At 44.9% G+C, this 19,749-nt stretch overlaps 1 protein-coding gene across 2 annotated transcripts in view; it reads right to left on the reverse strand.

The window, feature by feature from the left end:
* Positions 1 to 19,749, reverse strand: part of SEPSECS (Sep (O-phosphoserine) tRNA:Sec (selenocysteine) tRNA synthase) — a 67,850-nt gene that overhangs the window by 20,254 nt on the left and 27,847 nt on the right. For both annotated transcript variants that reach the window (XM_068278272.1, XM_068278263.1), the window contains exon 8: positions 12,186 to 12,279. In XM_068278272.1, the coding sequence (XP_068134373.1) occupies positions 12,186 to 12,279 (94 nt within the window). The remainder of the gene's footprint in view (positions 1 to 12,185; positions 12,280 to 19,749) is intronic.

Genomic DNA, 19,749 nt, shown 5'->3' on the forward strand with positions numbered 1-19,749 from the left:
TATAAAGAAAAAAAAAAGTTCAGTCCCTAAGCTTTTTATGTAACTGTCCTTTGTATATACAGTCACAAGTGCAGTTTTAAAACCACACTGTTTTAAGCTACAAAACAAAAGCAGACATAACGACCCTTTGAACTTCACTGCAGTAAAACCTTATCTTAAGGTGTCTCTGGGCTACTGCACACCAAAATCGCTAGCTAGCGCTTAGTGATTTGCGATAGCGATTTTGTGAGGAGATTTTCAGAGTGATTTTTGAATGAATGAGCATTTTTGCGCATTCATTCAAGCTGAATCGCTCCCAAAAAAATGCTACCTGCAGGGAATTTGCGATTTAAAAAAAAGTCACAATGCTGCTGTGGGAACACCCTCATAGGGTTGTAGGAGCCAATCGCTGTTCAAAATGCTGGCAATCTGAAAAGTGCTTAGAAGCACTCTTGGTGTGCACCAGCCCTTTCACTGTTTTTTGGTTGTTTAACCTCCTTGCCGGTTCAATTCCTCGGGCAAGGAGGCAGCGCAGGAGGTTTTTTTTTTTGTTTCTTTTTTTTTTTTTTTTAAATCATGTAGCGAGCCGAGGGCTCGCTACATGATAGCCGCTGAGCGGCGGCATCCCCCCACCCACTCCGATCGCCTTCGGCGATCAGAGTATGCAGGAAATCCCGCTCAGAACGGGATTTCCTGCAGGGCTTCCCCGGTCACCATGGCGACGGGGCGGGATGACGTCACCGACGTCATGGACGTCGGGACGTCATGGGGAATCCCGATCCGCCCCTCAACGCTGCCTGGCACTGATTGGCCAGGCAGCGCAGGGGTCTGGGGCGGGGGGGGGGAGCGGCATGGCGGATCGGCGGCGATCGGAAGTTAAAAGCAGCTAGCAAAGTGCTAGCTGCTTGTAACAAAAAAAAAATTATGCAAATCGGCCCAGCGGGGCCTGAGCAATCCTCCTGCGCAGGTTACCCCGAACTGAGTTCGGGATAACCAGCAAGGAGGTTAAGTGCTTCAAAAAACAGGACTGCATTCGATTCAGTGGGTCAAATAGCTCAGAGAAGCTCTTTTGCATGGATAGCAACAAAAAGTTATTTAACTCTCTTTTTTAACTTTCTGAACTGAAAAAGGACTTTTTTTTTTTTTTTTTTACTACTAATGTCTTTTTTTAGCTGTCCTACACAAACAACTCATTGTCTCACACGTTTATTTTTGTATCAAGTTTGCTTTACTGTAGAAACATTAGCAACTGATTACTTTGTAGCGAAGTTTGAAAATCGTTAGTTTAGGAGTGTGTGTAGATCTTTGTCTAAACGGCTAACATGATTTAGAGTGGGTGTGATGTTTATTAGCAAAAAACTGTATTACAGGCCCGATAGAAATGTCACTCTGTAAGCATATAAACTTTGCAACAAATAAAACAAACAAAAAAAAATCATTAAACAACCACCCCCACTTCTCTCTACGATGACAGTAAAATATTTCTCCTGCACGGGGCGACATGTGAAACAAGCCTTTTTGAAAATGTATTTAAAGAACAACTTACCTTCGGTAACGTCTTTTCCGGAAGTCAAGAGGACAGCACCCCTGCTGAGACTTGTCTCCCTCCCTGACTGAGGACAGGAAGCTGAAAAATAAAAATTTGCATAGCAAATAGGCAGCAGCATAAGTAGGGAACAAGTACCTCCATCTTCAGTTATAAAAAAGACACGGACAACCATTGATGCTGAAAAAAATGTAATTCTTTATTCCTTATAAACCCTCAAAAATAGGGTGGGTTGCAGGGGTGCTGTCCTCTTGACTTCCGGAAAAGACGTTACCGAAAGTAAGTTGTTCTTTCCCGGAGCGTCATTCGGACAGCACCCCTGCTGAGATGATAACCAAGATTATTCTCTTAGGGAGGGACTACAGCCTGTAATACTTTTCTCCCATAACTTAAATCTGTGCTAGCTAAAATATTCAGCCTATAATGCTTGACGAAGGTGTTGTGGTTGGACCAAGTCGCAGCTCTGCAGATCTGCTCAATAGTGGCCCCAGCCCTCTCTGCCCAAGATGCCGAGACTCCTCTAGTCGAGTGAGCTTTAATTGTGGAAGATAGCTGTTTATTTTGAGTCTTGTAAGCAGTAGCAATTGTCTGTTTTATCCATCTGGATAATGTTCCTCTGGAAGCTTTGTTCCCCTTGAATTTTCCCGAAAATAGAACGAATATTGCGTCAGACTTCCTCCACTGTTTTGTCATTTCCAAGTATTGAATGAGACATCTCTTTACATCCAAGCAGTGTAACCTTCTTTCTTTCTCATTAGCTGGGTCTTGACAGAATGAGGGTAAAAAGATATCTTGAGTTCTATGAAATTTGGATACTACCTTTGGTAAAAAAGTAATATCTGGACGTAACGTGATCCTATCATCCGATATTATGCAGTAAGGTTCTCTTATTGATAGTGCTTGAAATTCTCCTATTCTCCTAGCCGTAGTAATGGCAATAAGGAAGGCTGTTTTCAATGATAAATATTTTTCTGATATATTTTCAATCGGCTCAAAAGGAGTTTCACAAAGTCCTTGTAAAACTGTATTTAGGTCCCAAGATGGAATTCTAGGTCTTATCACCGGTCTCAGTCTCTTTAGTGCCTGAAAGAATCGAATAACAAACTCTTCTTGAGCTAGTTTTCTTTCTAGAAAAACACTCAATGCGGAAACTTGTACCTTAAGCGTACTTGCACTCAGACCTTTTTCGTAGCCACTTTGAAGAAATTCCAATACCGAAGATGATGAATTCACTTCCAATGATTTTTCCGCACACCATCTGTTAAACACTTTCCAGGCTTTGTTATAGATTTGCCGAGTGACCTTCTTCCTACTTTGAATTAAAGTTTCTGTGAGCCTATTGGAGAACCCTTTATCTTTCAAGATGCGCCATTCAGCCTCCATGCTGAGAGGTGAAGGAGTTTCAGGTTCGGGTGAAAAATTTTCCCCTGGTTCAATAGATCTGTTTGAAGTGGGAGAATGATCGGTTTCGAGACTGCTATAGCTTGAAGTAATGTGAACCAAGGTCTCTTTAGCCATAGTGGAGCGATGAGAATTACTTCGGCTTGATCCTGAACGATCTTCTTCAGCACCTTTGGTAAAAGAGGTATGGGCGGAAAAGCGTACATCAGATGTGATCCCCAGTTTATTGAGAATGCATCCAGTTTCCAAGGATTGTCTTGCGGATATAGGGAACAAAACTTTAGACATTTCATATTCGTTCTCCTGGCAAATAGATCCACCTCCGGATGTTCCCATTGATCCACTATTTGCTGATAAACCCCATGATTGAGGGACCATTCGTTCTGGTCTAACTTTGAACGGCTCAAGGAATCTGCCAGGGAATTTGATGTGCCTTTCAGGTGGACTGCCGTCAAGGATTTGATATTGTTTTCTGCCCAAGAAACGATCCGAAAAGTCTGGGTCCATAAGGTCATACTCCTTGTTCCCCCTTGTCTGTTCAGATATGCTACTACACAGCTGTTGTCTGTTCTGACTGTTACATGTGTATTCCTGAGAGGAGTACTGAAGTGTTGTAATGCCTGATAAACTGCTTCCAGCTCTCTGCTGTTCGATGACTTCAAAGACATTGTCCTGGACCATTGACCCTGGGCTGGCAGGGAATCTAAGTGGGCTCCCCATCCCCAGGAACTGGCATCCGTCGTCAGCACTTTCTGAACCGGATAATTCCACATACGACCTTCTGTGATGTGTGATTGGTCCTGCCACCACATCAGGGAGACTTTCACATAGTGGGGTATCAATATCTTCTTGTCCAGCATTGACAACTTCTTGTTCCAAGCTTTTAGAATCCATATTTGCAGAATTCTCGTATGAAATTGGCTCCATTGTACTGCTGGAAAGCTGGCCGTTAAACGTCCTAGTAGAGACATAGCCTTTCTTAGAGAAATTGTCCTTGCTTTCTGAAAAGAAAAAATATAGTCTGTAATTGCAGATATTTTTCTAACAGGCAAAAAAGTCCTTTCCTCTCTAGTGGAAATAGTGAACCCTAAAAATTCCATGGACTGACTCGGTGTTAAAGAAGACTTTTCCCAGTTAACCAGCCACCCCAAATTTTGGAGGAATTCAAGGGCTATCTGACTTTGAGTAATTACAAATTCACGAGAAGGACCCCAAAACAAGAAATCGTCTAAATATCCAAGCACATTAATGGACCTTGATCTTAGGATGGCTAATACTTCAGCAATTACTTTAGTAAACAGCCATGGAGCTGAAGATATTCCGAAAGGTAAAACAGAAAACTGAAAGTGTCTTACCTTTCCTCCGATTGGAACTGCGAATCTCAGATACTGTTGGGATGAGAGATGAATTGGGATGTGCCAGTAAGCATCCTTGAGGTCTAAGGATGCCAGGAAACAGTCTTTCTGTAGGAGATGAATAACAGAGTGAATGTTGTCCATTCTGAACCTTCTGTATTTTATGCATTTGTTTAAGACCTTGAGATTTAGAATGAAGCGGAAGCTTCCCTGTGGTTTTTTTACTAGGAATACCGGTGAGTAACACCCTAAACCCCTTTGACATAATGGCACCTCTCTTACAACTCTCTTTTGTAATAAGGACATTATCTCCTGTTGAAGAAATATCTCTCGTTCTGGATCTACTGGGAGGGGGGTAACCAGAAATTTTAGTGGTGGGGGTTGATCGAATTCTATCCTGTATCCTTCTAGTATGATCTTTAGTAACCACTGATTTGTCATGTGAATCTGCCAGAACTCGAAAAAATGAGCCAGTCTCCCTCCCACCGGAATCCTGGCGTCATTGTTTGTCAGATCTACTAGGGGGAGCAAAATTGGTCTTGGACTTCTGTGGTCTATAGGGAGCCCATCTTTTCCTGTTTTGGGTCTGCTTAACTCCTGGGTCAGACCTGACGGGTCCTCGAAAGGACCGTCTAGGTTGATAGGGTCTTTTCTTATTTGGAAAGTTCTTTTTATTATCCGCGGTTCTATCCAGAGTCTCCTCGAGTTTAGAACCAAACAACAAGGCACCTTCACATGGTATACCACACAGTCTAGACTTGGATGCATTATCACCGTTCCACGTTTTCACCCATACTCCCCTTCTTGCTGAATTTACCAAAGCAGTAGTTCTTGCTGTTAATTTTACTGTATCATCGGCTGCGTCTGTAAGATAATTAGTTGCATTAAATAATTTAGGAAAGTCATTCAGGATATCATTCCTAGGCACTCCCATTGCAATCTTAGTCTGTACTTCTAGTAACCAGGATTTAAGAGACCGAGTCACAGCTGTAGAAGCTACTGCGGGCTTGAAAGTAAGCGAGGATGATTCCCATGCTCTGCGTAAAATATTGTCCAGTTTTTTATCAATGGGATCCCTAAGATTACCAAAATCTTCGAATAATAAGTCAGTTTTCCTTGACACTCTAGACAGAGAAGGATCTAATTTGGGCGGAGGACCCCAAAAAGCCTGATCCTCAGGACTAAAGGGATATTTCTTAGATAGAGACCTAGGCCAAAAAGCCCTCTTTTCAGGGTTACTCCATTCCTTCTTAATTAAATCTTTCAAGGAAGAATGGACCGGAATAACCTGAAATTGGGGATCCGCCAAACCAACATACATCTCATCTAACGGTGTCAAGGATTTTTGTTCATCTTTTATACCCATTGTTTCATACATTTCTGATAAAAGGCTTTTCATTAATTCTGGACAAAAGGCAAATCTTTGATGATTATCTGATTTAACTGCATCCTCTTCTGCAGAAATATCTTCTAATTCTGAAATTTCTCCTTCTGATAATTCAGAAGCTTCTGAATCCTCCTTATTTCTTTTCCTTTTTTGAACCAAAGGGGGTATTAAGGATACCGGGGACCCAGGTGGATCTATGGTATTAACAGAGGCCGTATTATCTGTATTCTCAGAAATCAGTGGGACATTTGCTGAGGACACTGCTGGAATAGAAGTAGAGGTAGAGGCTATAGCTGAATCTTTAATTTCTTTAATAGCTGATGCCATCTCAGCCCGCATCCAGCCCATAAATCCTTTCATCAACACAGGAGATTCATCCTTGACTACTTTCTCAGTACAGGCCTGACACAATTTTCTTGCTGAAGAGGCTACAAAACGAGTATTGCAGATAACACATTTTCTCTCATTCTTTGTATGTCTATCTTGACTGGTCTGATGAACACTCTTATCAGTCTTGTCCTTTTTTGTCTATAATATAAACAAACATAGACCTTTTTAGCCTATCTGTAACATAGCAAAAAAATATATCATGCATTAATACAGACAATCACCCACTTGACTGGTCTGAGGATTGAGTTTATCCAATTTATCAGCTTTGTCAGTTCTTTTGGGCTAAAGAAAAAATAAGAGACAAGACTGTAAGATACAATATTCCCTCTACACAGATATATGCTGGCTAAGTAAATACTTTCAATATTACTTGCCAGAGAGGGATCTAGGCCTGGCTCTGCAGACTGCAGAGAGAAAGAACCTGCAGCGTCCTCCATCGTCAAATTCAAAGAGCAGAATGACGAATGGATACATTTTGCTGTTTTAAATAGTAATTTGGTTACCTGATTTGCTTCAGGTGTATGATCTCCGCCGCCCCGGCCGCCTGATTGGCTTGTGCGCTGGTTGTCTGCACATTTCCGGGTGGTTACGTCATGCGGGACGCGTACGCATGACGACTTCCGGTTTCGAATACCGGAACTTCCTGTGTAGCGCGCCTGCGCCCATAAAGCCGCTGCCTCTTCAGGAGTAGCCTCCAACACGCTGCAGGACCCGCTATCGTTCACTGAACGATCTTTCTACAGGAGTCCTGACCCACGCCGCCCCAGCCGCCTGACTGGATAGCACCCAGAGGAGACTCTCCCATGCATCCTGACCGGGGACAGGAAACTGAACTGAAGATGGAGGTACTTGTTCCCTACTTATGCTGCTGCCTATTTGCTATGCAAATTTTTATTTTTCAGCTTCCTGTCCTCAGTCAGGGAGGGAGACAAGTCTCAGCAGGGGTGCTGTCCGAATGACGCTCCGGGAAAAAGCTGTCCAGGTATTGTCCCCGGATTTTCCGAGTAAGCCATTACACTGCGGCTGAACACTTTCAGCTTATTAATGCTATAATGTCACAGAACGCACAGTGGGTATCAAAGAGCATTTGTACTCGGCTCTCAGACTGGGCATAATGGCTCGGCACAATCAATGCAGCCATTTCCTCCAGCAGCCATGTACAGCAAGTATCACTTTGTGCTGATAATATACAGCCATTGTGGGGAGAAGGAAATGACACAGGATAAACCCCGGCCACCATCTTCTTATTTCTTATAATAAAGCTGGAAACTAAATGTTAAAGCCGTATAAAAATAATATTTCAGTGAAAAATGAGTGAATTCAAGCAGGTTGAATAACTCAGCGGCAGATCTCCCAAGCGCACTCATCTGTCACAGTTATTACAATCCGTGCCGCTCTATCCAGTTACTTTATTATCATTACGCATTTATATAGCGCTGACATTTTCCGCAGCACTTTACAGAGCACATTGGGCAAGTCAAGGGACAATTTTTCTTAAAGGGGAAGTTAATGAAAGGAACACTCGAGCAAAAAAATGAAGACGTTAAAATCTCATAGAACTGACAGGTTTTGGACTAGTCCATCTCCTCATGGTGGATTATCAGGGTTTATTTTCAAAAGAATGAAGGGAAAAAAAAAAAAAAAAAAAAAAAAAAAAAAGGGAAATCTGATCAGATTTCTTGTGCGAATAAAAAATAAAAATAATAAGCTTTAAATTTTTCGGGAAATCTGTTTTTTTTTAATCGAATAACCTTAAAATCGCATCATTATATTGTACCGTGTGTGGCCCCCTTTAGTGCCTGCTACACAACATGAAATGTTGTCAAATAGTCAGGTTGAATAGATTATTTTCAAAAAGGTCCCACGTGATTTCCGATCGTTTTTCTGATTGATTTTGTATAGCAGTGATCGAATCAGAAAAAACGATTCAAACTCTGATCTGACCTGTTGGAAATAATAGTTTCCACCCAATTATCTGTCAGGGAATTGCATGGTGTGTACGAGGCATTAGGTACTCCCTCATTTTACATAAAAGTGGTGAGATTGCACAATCAAGATTGTATCAGTAGTGGGCGCCTTAAATCAGATGGGACAAAAAGATGTTAATGTAGTGCAATAAGCTTTTATTTCTACCACTGTATTATTGTTTATTAAAGTGACACTGAAGCAAAAAACCCCACCGATATAATGAATTGTATGTGTAGTACAGATAATGAATAGAACATTGTTAGCAAAGAAAATAATTTTTATTTTAAGTTCTATAGCTGTTTTTTTCTATAACATTGCATTGTTTTCTAGTATTTGCAGTTTACAAACTGTACTGTGTATTTTAAATGATGAACCAGAGCAGAGCAAATGACCTTTAGAACTTCTTGGCAGAACAAATCTTAAGGTCCGTACACACGCCGGACTGGAGGCAACGACGGGTCCGTCGTTGCCTCCCGCTGGGTGGGCGTGCCAACGACAGTCCGGCGTGTGTACGCACTGTCGGCGGACTGATACGGCTGTTTCTGAGCGATCCGCCCGGCGGATCGCTCAGAAACAGCCGTATCAGTCCGCCGACAGTGCGTACACACGCCGGACTGTCGTTGGCACGCCCACCCAGCGGGAGGCAACGACGGACCTGTCGCTGCCTCCAGTCCGGCGTGTGTACGGACCTTAAGTCTAACAAATTAGTCGGAGAGCTCAGAGAAGCTCTTTTGCATAGATAACAAGTAAAGTTTCCTAACTCTTCCTGTACTGGAAACAATACGAGACTCATATTTGTGCTACTAATGTCCTATTTCTTAGCTGTGCTACACATACAAATCATTATCTCATAAGTATTTTTACTTCAGATCCCCTTTAATGGACAAAACAACAACAAAAATATTTTCTTTTATCACATAGTTTTGCATATTTTCCTGACGATCAAATGTATATTTAAGGGCATCTAAAGCATAATAGACAGAGCCTGCAATGACAGGCTCTGTCTGCATGATTGAGGAGGGGGAGGGGGCAGGGGTCATGAAGCAAAATGCTCACCTTTCCTGATGTCATCCTTCCAAGCAGGTGATCACTATTCCTCCCTCCCAGAGCAGAAACTGTTTTTTTTCCCCCCCTCAAAGCGCTGCCAGGGCTCTGTGCAAGCTCACCTGCGTGGCCCGCCCTTAGCTCGGCAGCCACCAATCAGGAAGCGGCTGTTGCAGGCAGAGGTCTCCGAAGACCTTCAGCAGTGTTCGGAAACGTGGCCGCCACCACACTGCTGAGGAGGTAGGCGGAGTGACTCTGCCGAAAACTTCAAGACAGGTAATGTATAAAAGCCCTTGTATTCCATAAAAGGACGGCCAGTGAGGCGCTCCGGGTTTACCACATAAGAGGCACGGCGCCCAACTGTCATCTGCAGCAGTCTGGTACTTTAGACAGATGCATTTGCAGTTTCCAGATGAAGTCAGCGTGCGTCACCGGCCTGTCACTTCGCTGCTTGTGCAGAATATAGGCGTTCCAGGAGGTGACGGAAAATCTTCATGTAGTATTTTTTCTGCTGTTTCCTTACAGCAGGATAAAAAGATCACCCCGCCTGGTCAGCTCTGTCCACACCACCCATGGTGTGGTTATAGTCCACCACAACCTGCGGTTTTTGCAATGTCTTTTCCTCCTCTCGTTCTGGTGGGGACAGTGGAGGTGTCGTGAACTGTAGAGAGGAGACAGACGTCTTTTTTGTCCCACCACCAGAGTGCCAACATCTTCCCTCTCTGCCAAGCAGCTATGTCCTCAGTCTTCAGCTTCTGCTTGGCAAAGGCCGATGGCATCTCCCTCCTGTTAGCCCTAACGGTGCCATAGGTGTCAGTTTTATGCTTTATAAGAATCTCAGACAGTTCAAGGGAGGTATAGAAATTGTCTGTGGTGAGACAGTAGCCTTTGACCAGTAAAGGCTCCAGAAGGATGTCGCCACTCCAAATTTGCTAAACCTGGGACAAAATTTGTGCCTTTTCCCGTATACAAAATAGTGTTCCAGATGTATTCGGTACTTGACTCGCATAGAGTGTACGATTTGATCTCAAAGCGGGCCCGCTTGGAAGCGATATATTGGAGCCAGCTCAGCCTCCCCTTTTAGGCCATTAGGCTCTCGTCCACGCTGATGTCCCTCTGTGGCACATAAGTGGTCCTGAAATTTTCCACCACCATCTGGTAGACCTCCCAGATTTTTTTTAGTTTTGGAGCAGGGTGGGTCAACTCCTCAAAGGTTTCATTGTTAGCAAAGTGGAGAAATGTCATTATTAGGGAAAACCGGTACTCTGACATCACTGTACCAAAGAAGGGGGTCGCAATGATCTTATTTGTGCTCCACTACCATTTCTGCAGGGCCCTCCCCACCACTCCCTGCAGAATGATCAGGCCCGAGAACAACCATATATCCGCTGCTGTTACCGGCTCCCAGGTCCTGCTCCTGGAAAAGCGTCTTTGAGGAGCAGCCAATTGTTGGCTAGCATACCAATTAGTCTCCTCCACTATCCTCTCAATAACCGCCTCTGAGAAGAAAAGCTGCAGGTACGCCAGGGGGTTGCACTCGCACTCTTTTTTCAGGCCAGGCTCCCCAGTAAAAGGGAAACGTGGGGGCAGTGGCGGAGCCTGAGAAAAGTCGATGGGGCACTAAACCTGACCTCGCTGGTGAAGGAGTCGCTGTCACTACCTGGGTCGGATGACAGATCCCCAGGTGCGTCACTGTCACTGGAGTCCGCCAGTGACTGCAGATCGTTGTTCTCCAACTCTGCCAGCGCTTTCGCTGTGAGACGCCTTCTGGATGATGATGCCATAGTAAACGACAGGCAGGCAGAGGTCGGTGCAAACGGCAGGCAGAGAGTTGTCAAATCCAGGCAGAGGTCGGTGCAGGCAGCAGGCAAAGAATAGTCAAAGGCCAGGCAAAAATCGGCAATGGGTAATATAACAAAATCCAGGCAGAAGGAATAGTCAAAGTCCAGGCAAAAAAAAAAAAAAAAAAAAAAAAAAATATCGGTAACAGGCAGGCAGGAAGGAATCAGATCAGCACTCACAGATCACAGCCAGCTCCTCTCAGCCACCCAGGAAGCAAAAGGCAACATTGCATTGGATACAAAATCCCCTTGTATCCAATACAATGCTATTTTGGCCCAATCAGAAGCTTTTACATTTTTTTCCTCCCTCCCGCGACCCTACGCCGCCCCCGACGTCACGCCACATCACAGCCGATCCTCCATGCTAATTGGCCACCAGATCCCGGAAGATCAGAGCGGTAATGGGGACTCCGGTTTAGGGGGGGATGTGGAAGAAGCCTGGGTCCCGCTGACAAGCGCTGATCGTGTGCAGGACCCAGGAAAGTGCTCACTGTTTTTTGCCCGAATGAGCAGAACTCGGGCTTACTGCTCCTGACATGTGTCAGTCAGCCCGAGCTCTGCTCGTGAATACCGCCAGAGGGGTTAAACTTAAAGGATACCTTAGCGCTTAAAATATCTGAAAAATAACGCCTGCTGTGTGCGTGGAGTTTCTGCACCTCCCGTGCCCCAACGTCACTATCTGTTCCGATTGGGGTGAAGTGCAGGCGTAATTCACATGGGGTCGCCGGGGAGAGTAGTCACAAGGAGCCCAAGCGGACAAACTGTGCATGCGCAGTGTAGTGTGTTTGGGTCAGCTGACACCGACCAGGAGTAAAGAACGGGGCCAATTACCGGAGAATGCAGGGTGACGTTGGGTACAGGAGGTGCGGTAAGCATCTGCACAACTACACACACACACAGCAAGAGTCATTTTTCAGATATTTTAAGCGCTAAAGTATCCTTTAAAGCAAACCTGTTAGGTTTATTGCAGCATATTTTGGATACTTACCTCGTGAGGGGGAAACCTTTGGATCCTATAGAGGCTTCCCCTGTCCTCAACCAGGCACTTTTCCCCCTACACTGAAAGTCATATTTCCCAAAAATACAGAGACTAGAAAGAAGAAGAAGAGTAGCTGACAGATGAAAACTTCCATCACTAAAACCTAAAAATTGCTCTGCTTACTTCTGGGCCTGACTGAAAGTGGTAGTGGTGGTAAGCCAGATACAAATTTACAAACAATCATCATCTACCCAAAAAAAAAAATGTCTATTATTTTAAACGGAGCTTAATTTACCCATTGAAATAGGATTATGCTGAGTTTCTAGCAAGCGTTCACCATGCTTTGTGGCCAATTCCTTCAGTTCACTGGAGAGATAGGCAAACATCTCCTGCCAAACAAAAGAACAAGCTGGCTTATTTCATGTACCAAGATTTCATATAGGAAAACCTGAACTGAAAATAAACTTATTTGTAGTACTTATAATCAGCAACAGGGGCACTGCGGACCACCGAGGGAAGTTTCGAAAGGATCCTGACGCTTCCCTCTCCACAGGGTAATTAGACATTTTTGACCCTGAGCTTCAGCTCAGCTCAGGTTCGCTTTAAGGACAGAATTTCTAAGACTGAATTCTAAACAGCAACTAGGTCAGTCTGTGTTTGACTGACCTTGCCTTGTTATCAGCAGTGTTTTCTCAGCAAAATGCAAGTGCTTTAGCTTCCATTTAGGGATGTGCTCACAAGTAATTACGAGTAGCTAGCTACTCAAATTCGTGATTCTAATGAGGCTTGTCTCAGGTGTGCGGGTGAGAGAGAGGGGGTTAATTACCCAGCTGCCTGTCGCTTCTATGCGTACGACAGCCTTGCATGCGTCCAATGGGGCGTGTTCCATGACTCCGTACCACGCACTTCCTCCTTCAACCGGAAGGAGGAAGTGAGCGGTACTGAGTCGTGTGCAAGGCTGTGATACGCAGAGAAGCAGCGGGCAGCTGGGTAATTAACCCCCTCTCTTCCAGCTGCACACCTGAGGCAATTAAGCCTCATTCGAATCACAAAGTCGAGTAGCTAGCTACTCGTAATTACTTGTGAGCATATCCCTACTTCCATTTACTTTTTTCATTAGAAACCTATTAATTGTTATGCTAGGTACACACGGTACAATTTTCTGACAGATTTTCTGTCAGATCGATTATTTCTAACATGTCCGATCTGATTTCCGATCGATTTTCCGTTTACTTATATGGAAAAAAAATCACTCAAAAATCAGTTTGAACCTGTTGGAAATAATCGATCTGACAGAAAAAAATTGTATTGTGCGTACCTAGCATTAGAAGTACATTTTCAGGTTTTTTGCTACTCCACACAAACATCCGTCTAGTTATCAGTTTAATGTTGACAAAACCTTACCAGAGTCTATTGTTCTCTAAGTAGCCATTTGATCGTTACTACACTGCAGAAAAATAAAGTATGTATTGTAGTCTTGAAGGAGGGACCAGCAGTACCAATGAGAGAAGGGTGCAGAGCAGTGTGCAGACGTGACTGGCGGACCCTAGGGCCGCGCCCACCGCCTGATTCGATCACTTCTGTAAAGCCTTGCAATGCCTCTCTAATGCTAGGAAGACACCATGCAAATTTTGTGTTAGATAGAGGATTTGATAGATCATTTCCGTCATGTCCGATATTTATTTTAGAATCAGAATCAGAATCAGAATCAGATTTATTTCGCCAAGTGCAGCAGTTGCCACACTCGGAATTGTTTGTGGTACACATCGGCATAAGACATAGTAGTGCAAAGCATGCAATGACAGACATAGAACAATAAAACAACATAGTGCAAGCAAAACATGTGCAGACAAGAGACTTTAGGGTATTGTAGTGCAAAAACTGCGTGCGGAACCACGGAAAAGTACATATTTAATTAGGCCTGGGTCGCAGGTGTTCTATTTAGTTTTTCTGTGTGTGTGACTTGAGTTCAGAAGGCACACTGCTTGGGGGAAAAAGGAGTTCCTGTGCCTGGAGGTTTTGGTGGAAATAGCTCTGAAACGATGGTCCGAGCGCATGCGGTTGAAAAAGCGGCCACCGGGATGGTGCGGGTCATTCGTGATCCTGTATGCCCTTGTTTTCAATCTGGATGCGTGGAGGAGGTCCAGAGGTGGCAGGGGTGACCCAATGATTCTTTCCGCTGCCTTGATTACTCTTTGAAGTCTGTACCTGTCGCTCGTGGTGGCACCCCCATACCACACGATGATAGATGAGCACAGGATTGACTCGATGGTGGCAGTGTAGAAGCTTGATAACAGTTCCTGCGGCATGCCAAACTTCCTGAGTTGTCTTAGGAAGAACAGCCGTTGCTGCGCCTTCTTTTGGCATTTGGTGGTGTTTTCACTCCATCTCAAGTCGTTGGTGATGGTAGTGCCCAGAAACCGAACACTTGATACTCTGGTGACTTCAGTGCCTTCGATGAGTACCGGGCTGAGTGGGGGGGGGCGTTTCCTGAAATCGATAACCAGCTCGACTGTCTTTGCAGCGTTTAGGACAAGCATGTTGTCCTTGCACCAGCTGCAGATTCGCTCAATCTCACTGCGGTAGGTGCGTTCGTCCCCCTCACTGATGAGACCAAGGATGGTGGTGTCGTCCGCAAATTTAATTACCTTAACGCAGTCCGCGGTTGAGGTGCATCTGTTCGTGTACAGGGAAAACAGTATCGGAGACAGTACACAGCCTTGGGGGGCGCCAGTATTTGTGGTCCTCGTTTGGGAGAGGCAGCTACCAAGTCTGACCTGTTGCGTCCTGTTTGTGAGGAAGTCCTTGATCCATGTGCAGAGATTACCCTCAAGCCCAAGTTGCGCTAAGTTGTTATACAGGATGTTCGGGCAGATCGTATTGAAAGCAGAGCTAAAGTCCAGGAAGAGGATCCTGGCGTAGGTGTTGGGTCTGTCCAGATGTTCCATAGTGTATGCCAGACTGATGTTGATGGCATCCTCTACGGACCTGTTTGCCCTGTATGCAAATTGAAGTGGGTCTAGGAGGGCGTTGGTGGAGTTTTTCAGATGGGTGAGGACTATTTTTTCAAGGATCTTCATGACTGTTGAGGTAAGGGCCACGGGTCTGTAGTTGTTGAGATCCGTGACCCCTGGTTTTTTGGGGAGTGGGATGATGGTGGACCTTTTAAGGCAGGAGGGTACTTTGCCAGCCGACAGGGAATTCTGAAAAATGGAGGTCAGCACCGGGGCTAGCTGGCTAGCGCAGGATCTTAGGCACATGGATGACACGCCGTCTGGGCCAGAGGCTTTCCTAGGATTAAGTTTCCGGAGGTGCCTGAGTACGTCTGTCGCCTGGACCACAGCTGGTTCTGGGAGGGCATCACCAGTCCTAGGAGGGGTGAGTATGGGGGGTGCCCAGTGGTTGGTCCTCAGATCTCCTACCCGGGTTGGTTGATGTTCAAACCTGCAGTAGAATTCGTTGAGTTTTTCTGCTAGCTCGAGGCTCGGGGGTGCATGATGGGGAGAAGACTTGAAGTTTGTGGCTGCCCTAAGACCTTGCCAGACCTCCCGTGTGTTGTTTGAGCGTAGGCGGAGCCCCAGCTTGTTGGAGTATTCCCTCTTTGCTGCACTCAGTTCACGCTTGAGGGTGTATCTGGCTGCCTTGAATTCCTCTGGTGTCCCGGACTTGTGCGCTTCTTCCTTGATTTTTCGGAGCCGGCGTAACTTGCCGTTAAACCAGGGCTTGTTGTTGGGATAGGCCCTGAAGGTTTTTGTGGGGATGCACAGCTCCTCGCAGAAGCTGATGTAGGAGATGACGTTCTCTGTCCATTCTTCCAGGCAGGCTGTCTCAAGGGTGGCCCAGTCCGTGCAGTCAAAGCACGCCTGCAGTTGTAGCTTAGCTTCTTCTGTCCACTTTCTCACAGTCCTGAGGACTGGCTTGGATGATTCAAGGTGCCTTCTGTAGGTTGGAATTAGATGGATTAGGCAGTGGTCAGAGTTGCCCAGGGGAGCCTGGCGAATAGGTTTATACGCCTTCTTGAGGACCGTGTAGCAATGGTCCAGGGTGTTCTGATTCCTGGTGGGGCAAGTAATGTGTTGTTTGTAGCGAGGCATCTCCGTGTGGAGGTTCGCGCTGTTGAAGTCCCCGCAGACGATGAAGAGGGAGTCCGGGAGGGATGTCTCCCACCTCGAGATGGTGTCGCTGATTGTACGCTGGGCGATCTTGGTGTTGGCACTGGGGGGGATGTATACTCCTACAAGGACGTAGGAGGAGAATTCTCTTGGTGAATATTGGGGTTTGCAATTTATGAGTAGGAACTCAATGTCAGGTGAGCAGTGACTGTCCATAATGGAAGTGTTTGTGCACCAGGTGGCCTTGATATAGAAGCAGATGCCACCCCCCCTCTGTTTTCCGGAGAGTGCGCTGTCACGGTCTGCGCGGAAGAGGTTGAAGCCGGGTAGTTGGAGGGAGTTGTCCGGGATGGTGTCGTTCAGCCACGTTTCAGTGAAGCAAAGGACTGGGGTGTTAGTGCCCATTGAACGATTGCGTCCTAGCAGTATGAGCAGTTCGTCAAGCTTGTTTGGGAGGGAGCAGACATTAGCCAGGAGAATGGCTGGGATGGGTGAACGCAGGCCCTTTCTTTTAAGCTTCGCTTGGACTCCTGCTCTCTTTCCCCTGGGGCGGTATCTTCTGCTGGCCCACCTGGCCCTTCTGGTAAGTAGCCCGATGTGTGCCCAGACTGTGTCCCGCAGGGATGCATGGGACTCCGCGCTGCAGGCCTCCCATAGCAGGAGTTCCTCTCTGGTGTGCGTGGTGATGCCCGTCGTGCATGGGGAGTGCGGCGGCTTCAGAGCCATGGAGCTGCTATGGAATATGCAGGGGGGCAGGTGCAGGTAACAGGCAGTAACAGTCAAGCAGATTTTAGATCATTTTTCTGGTCAATTTCTCATAGAAGTGAATGGAAATTGAGAAGAAAAGATAAGAGAATTGAGCGGGAAATCGACTGAAAAAAACGCATTGTGTGTTCCTAGCATAAGTGCAGCTATTTCTGTACAACCCGACTGAGCGGCGGGCACCCGCATCCGAGTGAGTGTTCATTTAGTTACGGCAAAGAACAGAGGGGGACACGGGGCGGAGGATGGACACATGGGAGCATTGCCTAAGTGCAGCTATAGTAGTTCAGCACAACTTGACTGGAGCAGCAGGGCCTGTATCTATGCGAGTGTCCTTATTTGCTGCAAAAAACAAAGGGGGGAAACACGGGGCAGAGGGCACACACACAGGGGGAAAGGACACACATGGGGCAGAGGAGGACACAGGGCTCACGGGAGGACACGGAGACCAGAAGAGGACACAGGGAGACTACAGGAGGACAGAACAGGTGCAAAGAGAACATAATAATGGGGGGGGGGGGGGGGGGGAGAGAGAGAAGGTCCATGAGATGCCCCCGCCACCACCAATGCTCCAAGTTTTTATTTTTACCCGTTTTTTTGTCCCCCTAAACTTAGGTGCGTCTTATGTTCTTGTGCGTCTTATAATTCTATAGTCCGAAAATACTGTAAATGCTCTTCTTTTTAAATGTTTATTAGTGCTAAACCTATACACACACACACACACACACACACACACACACACACACACACACACACACACACACACACACACACACACACACACACACACACACACACACACACACTTTATGTTTCCTGTAAAAGCTTCATAAGACAGTGATTTTAAATACATTTAACAGAACAGCAGTATAGATTATTAATACAGACATCAAACCAAGAATTGTTGATTCAGGTAATACCTTTAATGACTAACTGTACATAGTTTATTGCAAGCTTTCAAAACCAAATAGTTTCTTCTTTAGGCATTACAGTTCTGTATAATGCCTGAAGAAGAAACTTAACGAAAGATTGCAATAAACTATGTACATTTAGTCATTAATCACTTGAGCCTATCTGGACGGATATATACGTCCAGTGTGTTTGGGGAGAGTGCACCACCAGATTGTTACTAAATGAGGCACATGTAGTATCATTCTAACCGTGAAAAGTTGTACAATACATTTTGGTGTGTCTTAAAGCTTGAACACACATCACATAAAAAATGGGTAGGGACAAACTCAATCCAACATTTTGAAAAGTAATTTTCAAAATGATGATCAAACTTGGGAAAGTCTTAGTAAAAACTACAAGAGACATATTTGGTAATATTTTAACCCTGATAAGTTGTAGAATGGAGTTTATAAAGTTTAGGGTTGAGGCCCATGTCTTGTGTATCCTTTTTAGTCACAAACTGAATCAAAATCAATTAAATGTTTGCACATTCTGTACCAAAATAAAAGACCTGTAAAATTAAAACAAAGTGACAGAATATAAGAGAAAACACATGTATTGTTACCATAAGAACTTGGCTTTTCAAAATATGTATACCATGAGGGTATATTACTGTTATTTTTGCAAATAAGGTCTCGTAATCATTGATGGTGTACAATGAGAAATCAAAAACCAGGATGGATAAGCAAATAAAAGTTGTGGGTTTAACTTATACTTAGCACTGTTTACTGCAAAGCTATAATGGATGTAAATGGAGAAAGTGTGTTTTTTCTATTTTTTACCTTAATTCCCTTTAAAATGCAAAGAAAATAAGGTATTTACTAACAAAATTTTCACACAGTAAGGGCCCATACACACTTGCTGATCGCAAAACGCTAGCAATTTTGCTAGCGTTTTGCTCTGGCATTTTTTTGGCGAATAACGCAAAAAAAAAAAATCACCATTCACACCTGGCGATTTTTTAACGATCGGCAGGAAATCACCTGAAAATGGTGCAGGTTATGCGTTTGTGTTTAGCGTTTTTTGGGTGATTTGCGGTGATTAGCGCAAATCGCCCAAATGATAACAGGCACATAGACTTATTACCCTAGCGCTAGCGTTTGAGCGTTTTGCCGAAATCGCCGGCAAAACGCTAAAGTGTGAATGGGCCCTAAAGCCTAATTTGTCCTGAAAAAAACAACAACAACAAAAAATAACAATATATAGATCATTTAGCTGTGATAAGGAGTAATAAAGTTATTGGTGAATGAATGGGAGCAGCGCTGATAAGTGAAAATTGCACTCGTCCTGAAGTGGTTAAAGAGGACCTGGACTCTTGCACAGGACAGAAGGAAAATATATAGAAATGCACCCTGTATGTATCTAGAGTTTATTCTGTTCAATTCCCCCTCATCTGTTACTAAGCACAAGTTGTAATTTGATCCTTCACCTGTGTCAGCTGACTTCCATGGCAGAGAGCTCATTTGCAAACACAGGATGTAAACAACAGGTCTGCTTCCATGAAAGCAGGAAGTAGACACTGCAGATTTATATCAGCGGTAACAAATATGTTTTTATTATACTGTTGTGCATCTTTTAGAGCAGAGTGGAAGTTCTGGTCTGCTTTAAGGTTTAAACAGACTTTACCCTTTAGTTACACAGCAAATGCAAAACTGATAAAGTGATTGGCACAGGGAAGGTCAGCCCCCGGCTATCAGTGATGTAAATCAGGTGAGGATAAATTAATAAGGCATGTTTAATCAGATAGTGAGCTGATAAGGCCGGGATTGCAGCTTCACCTTCAGTTGCCTGGAGATGCTGCTGCTGCTGCTGTTTGCCCTTGGTCTTACCGTCAATAAAATGCATCACATATCAGACTATTTATCAGAGGAAGGGAATACCACGCAAGCTTCTCCATCAATCACTCTTCCCAACTCTAGCTGTGAACACAACTTTCCAGTTCTCCCACCTCAAACGCGTGCATCCGGCCTGGTCTCACACACAGAAGGGGATCGCAGGCTAATGCAGAAGAGATTAATAGCGCTTCTGGGCTTA

This window comes from Hyperolius riggenbachi, chromosome 1, assembly GCF_040937935.1.
Source record: "Hyperolius riggenbachi isolate aHypRig1 chromosome 1, aHypRig1.pri, whole genome shotgun sequence".
NCBI classification, from domain to species: Eukaryota; Metazoa; Chordata; class Amphibia; order Anura; family Hyperoliidae; genus Hyperolius; species Hyperolius riggenbachi.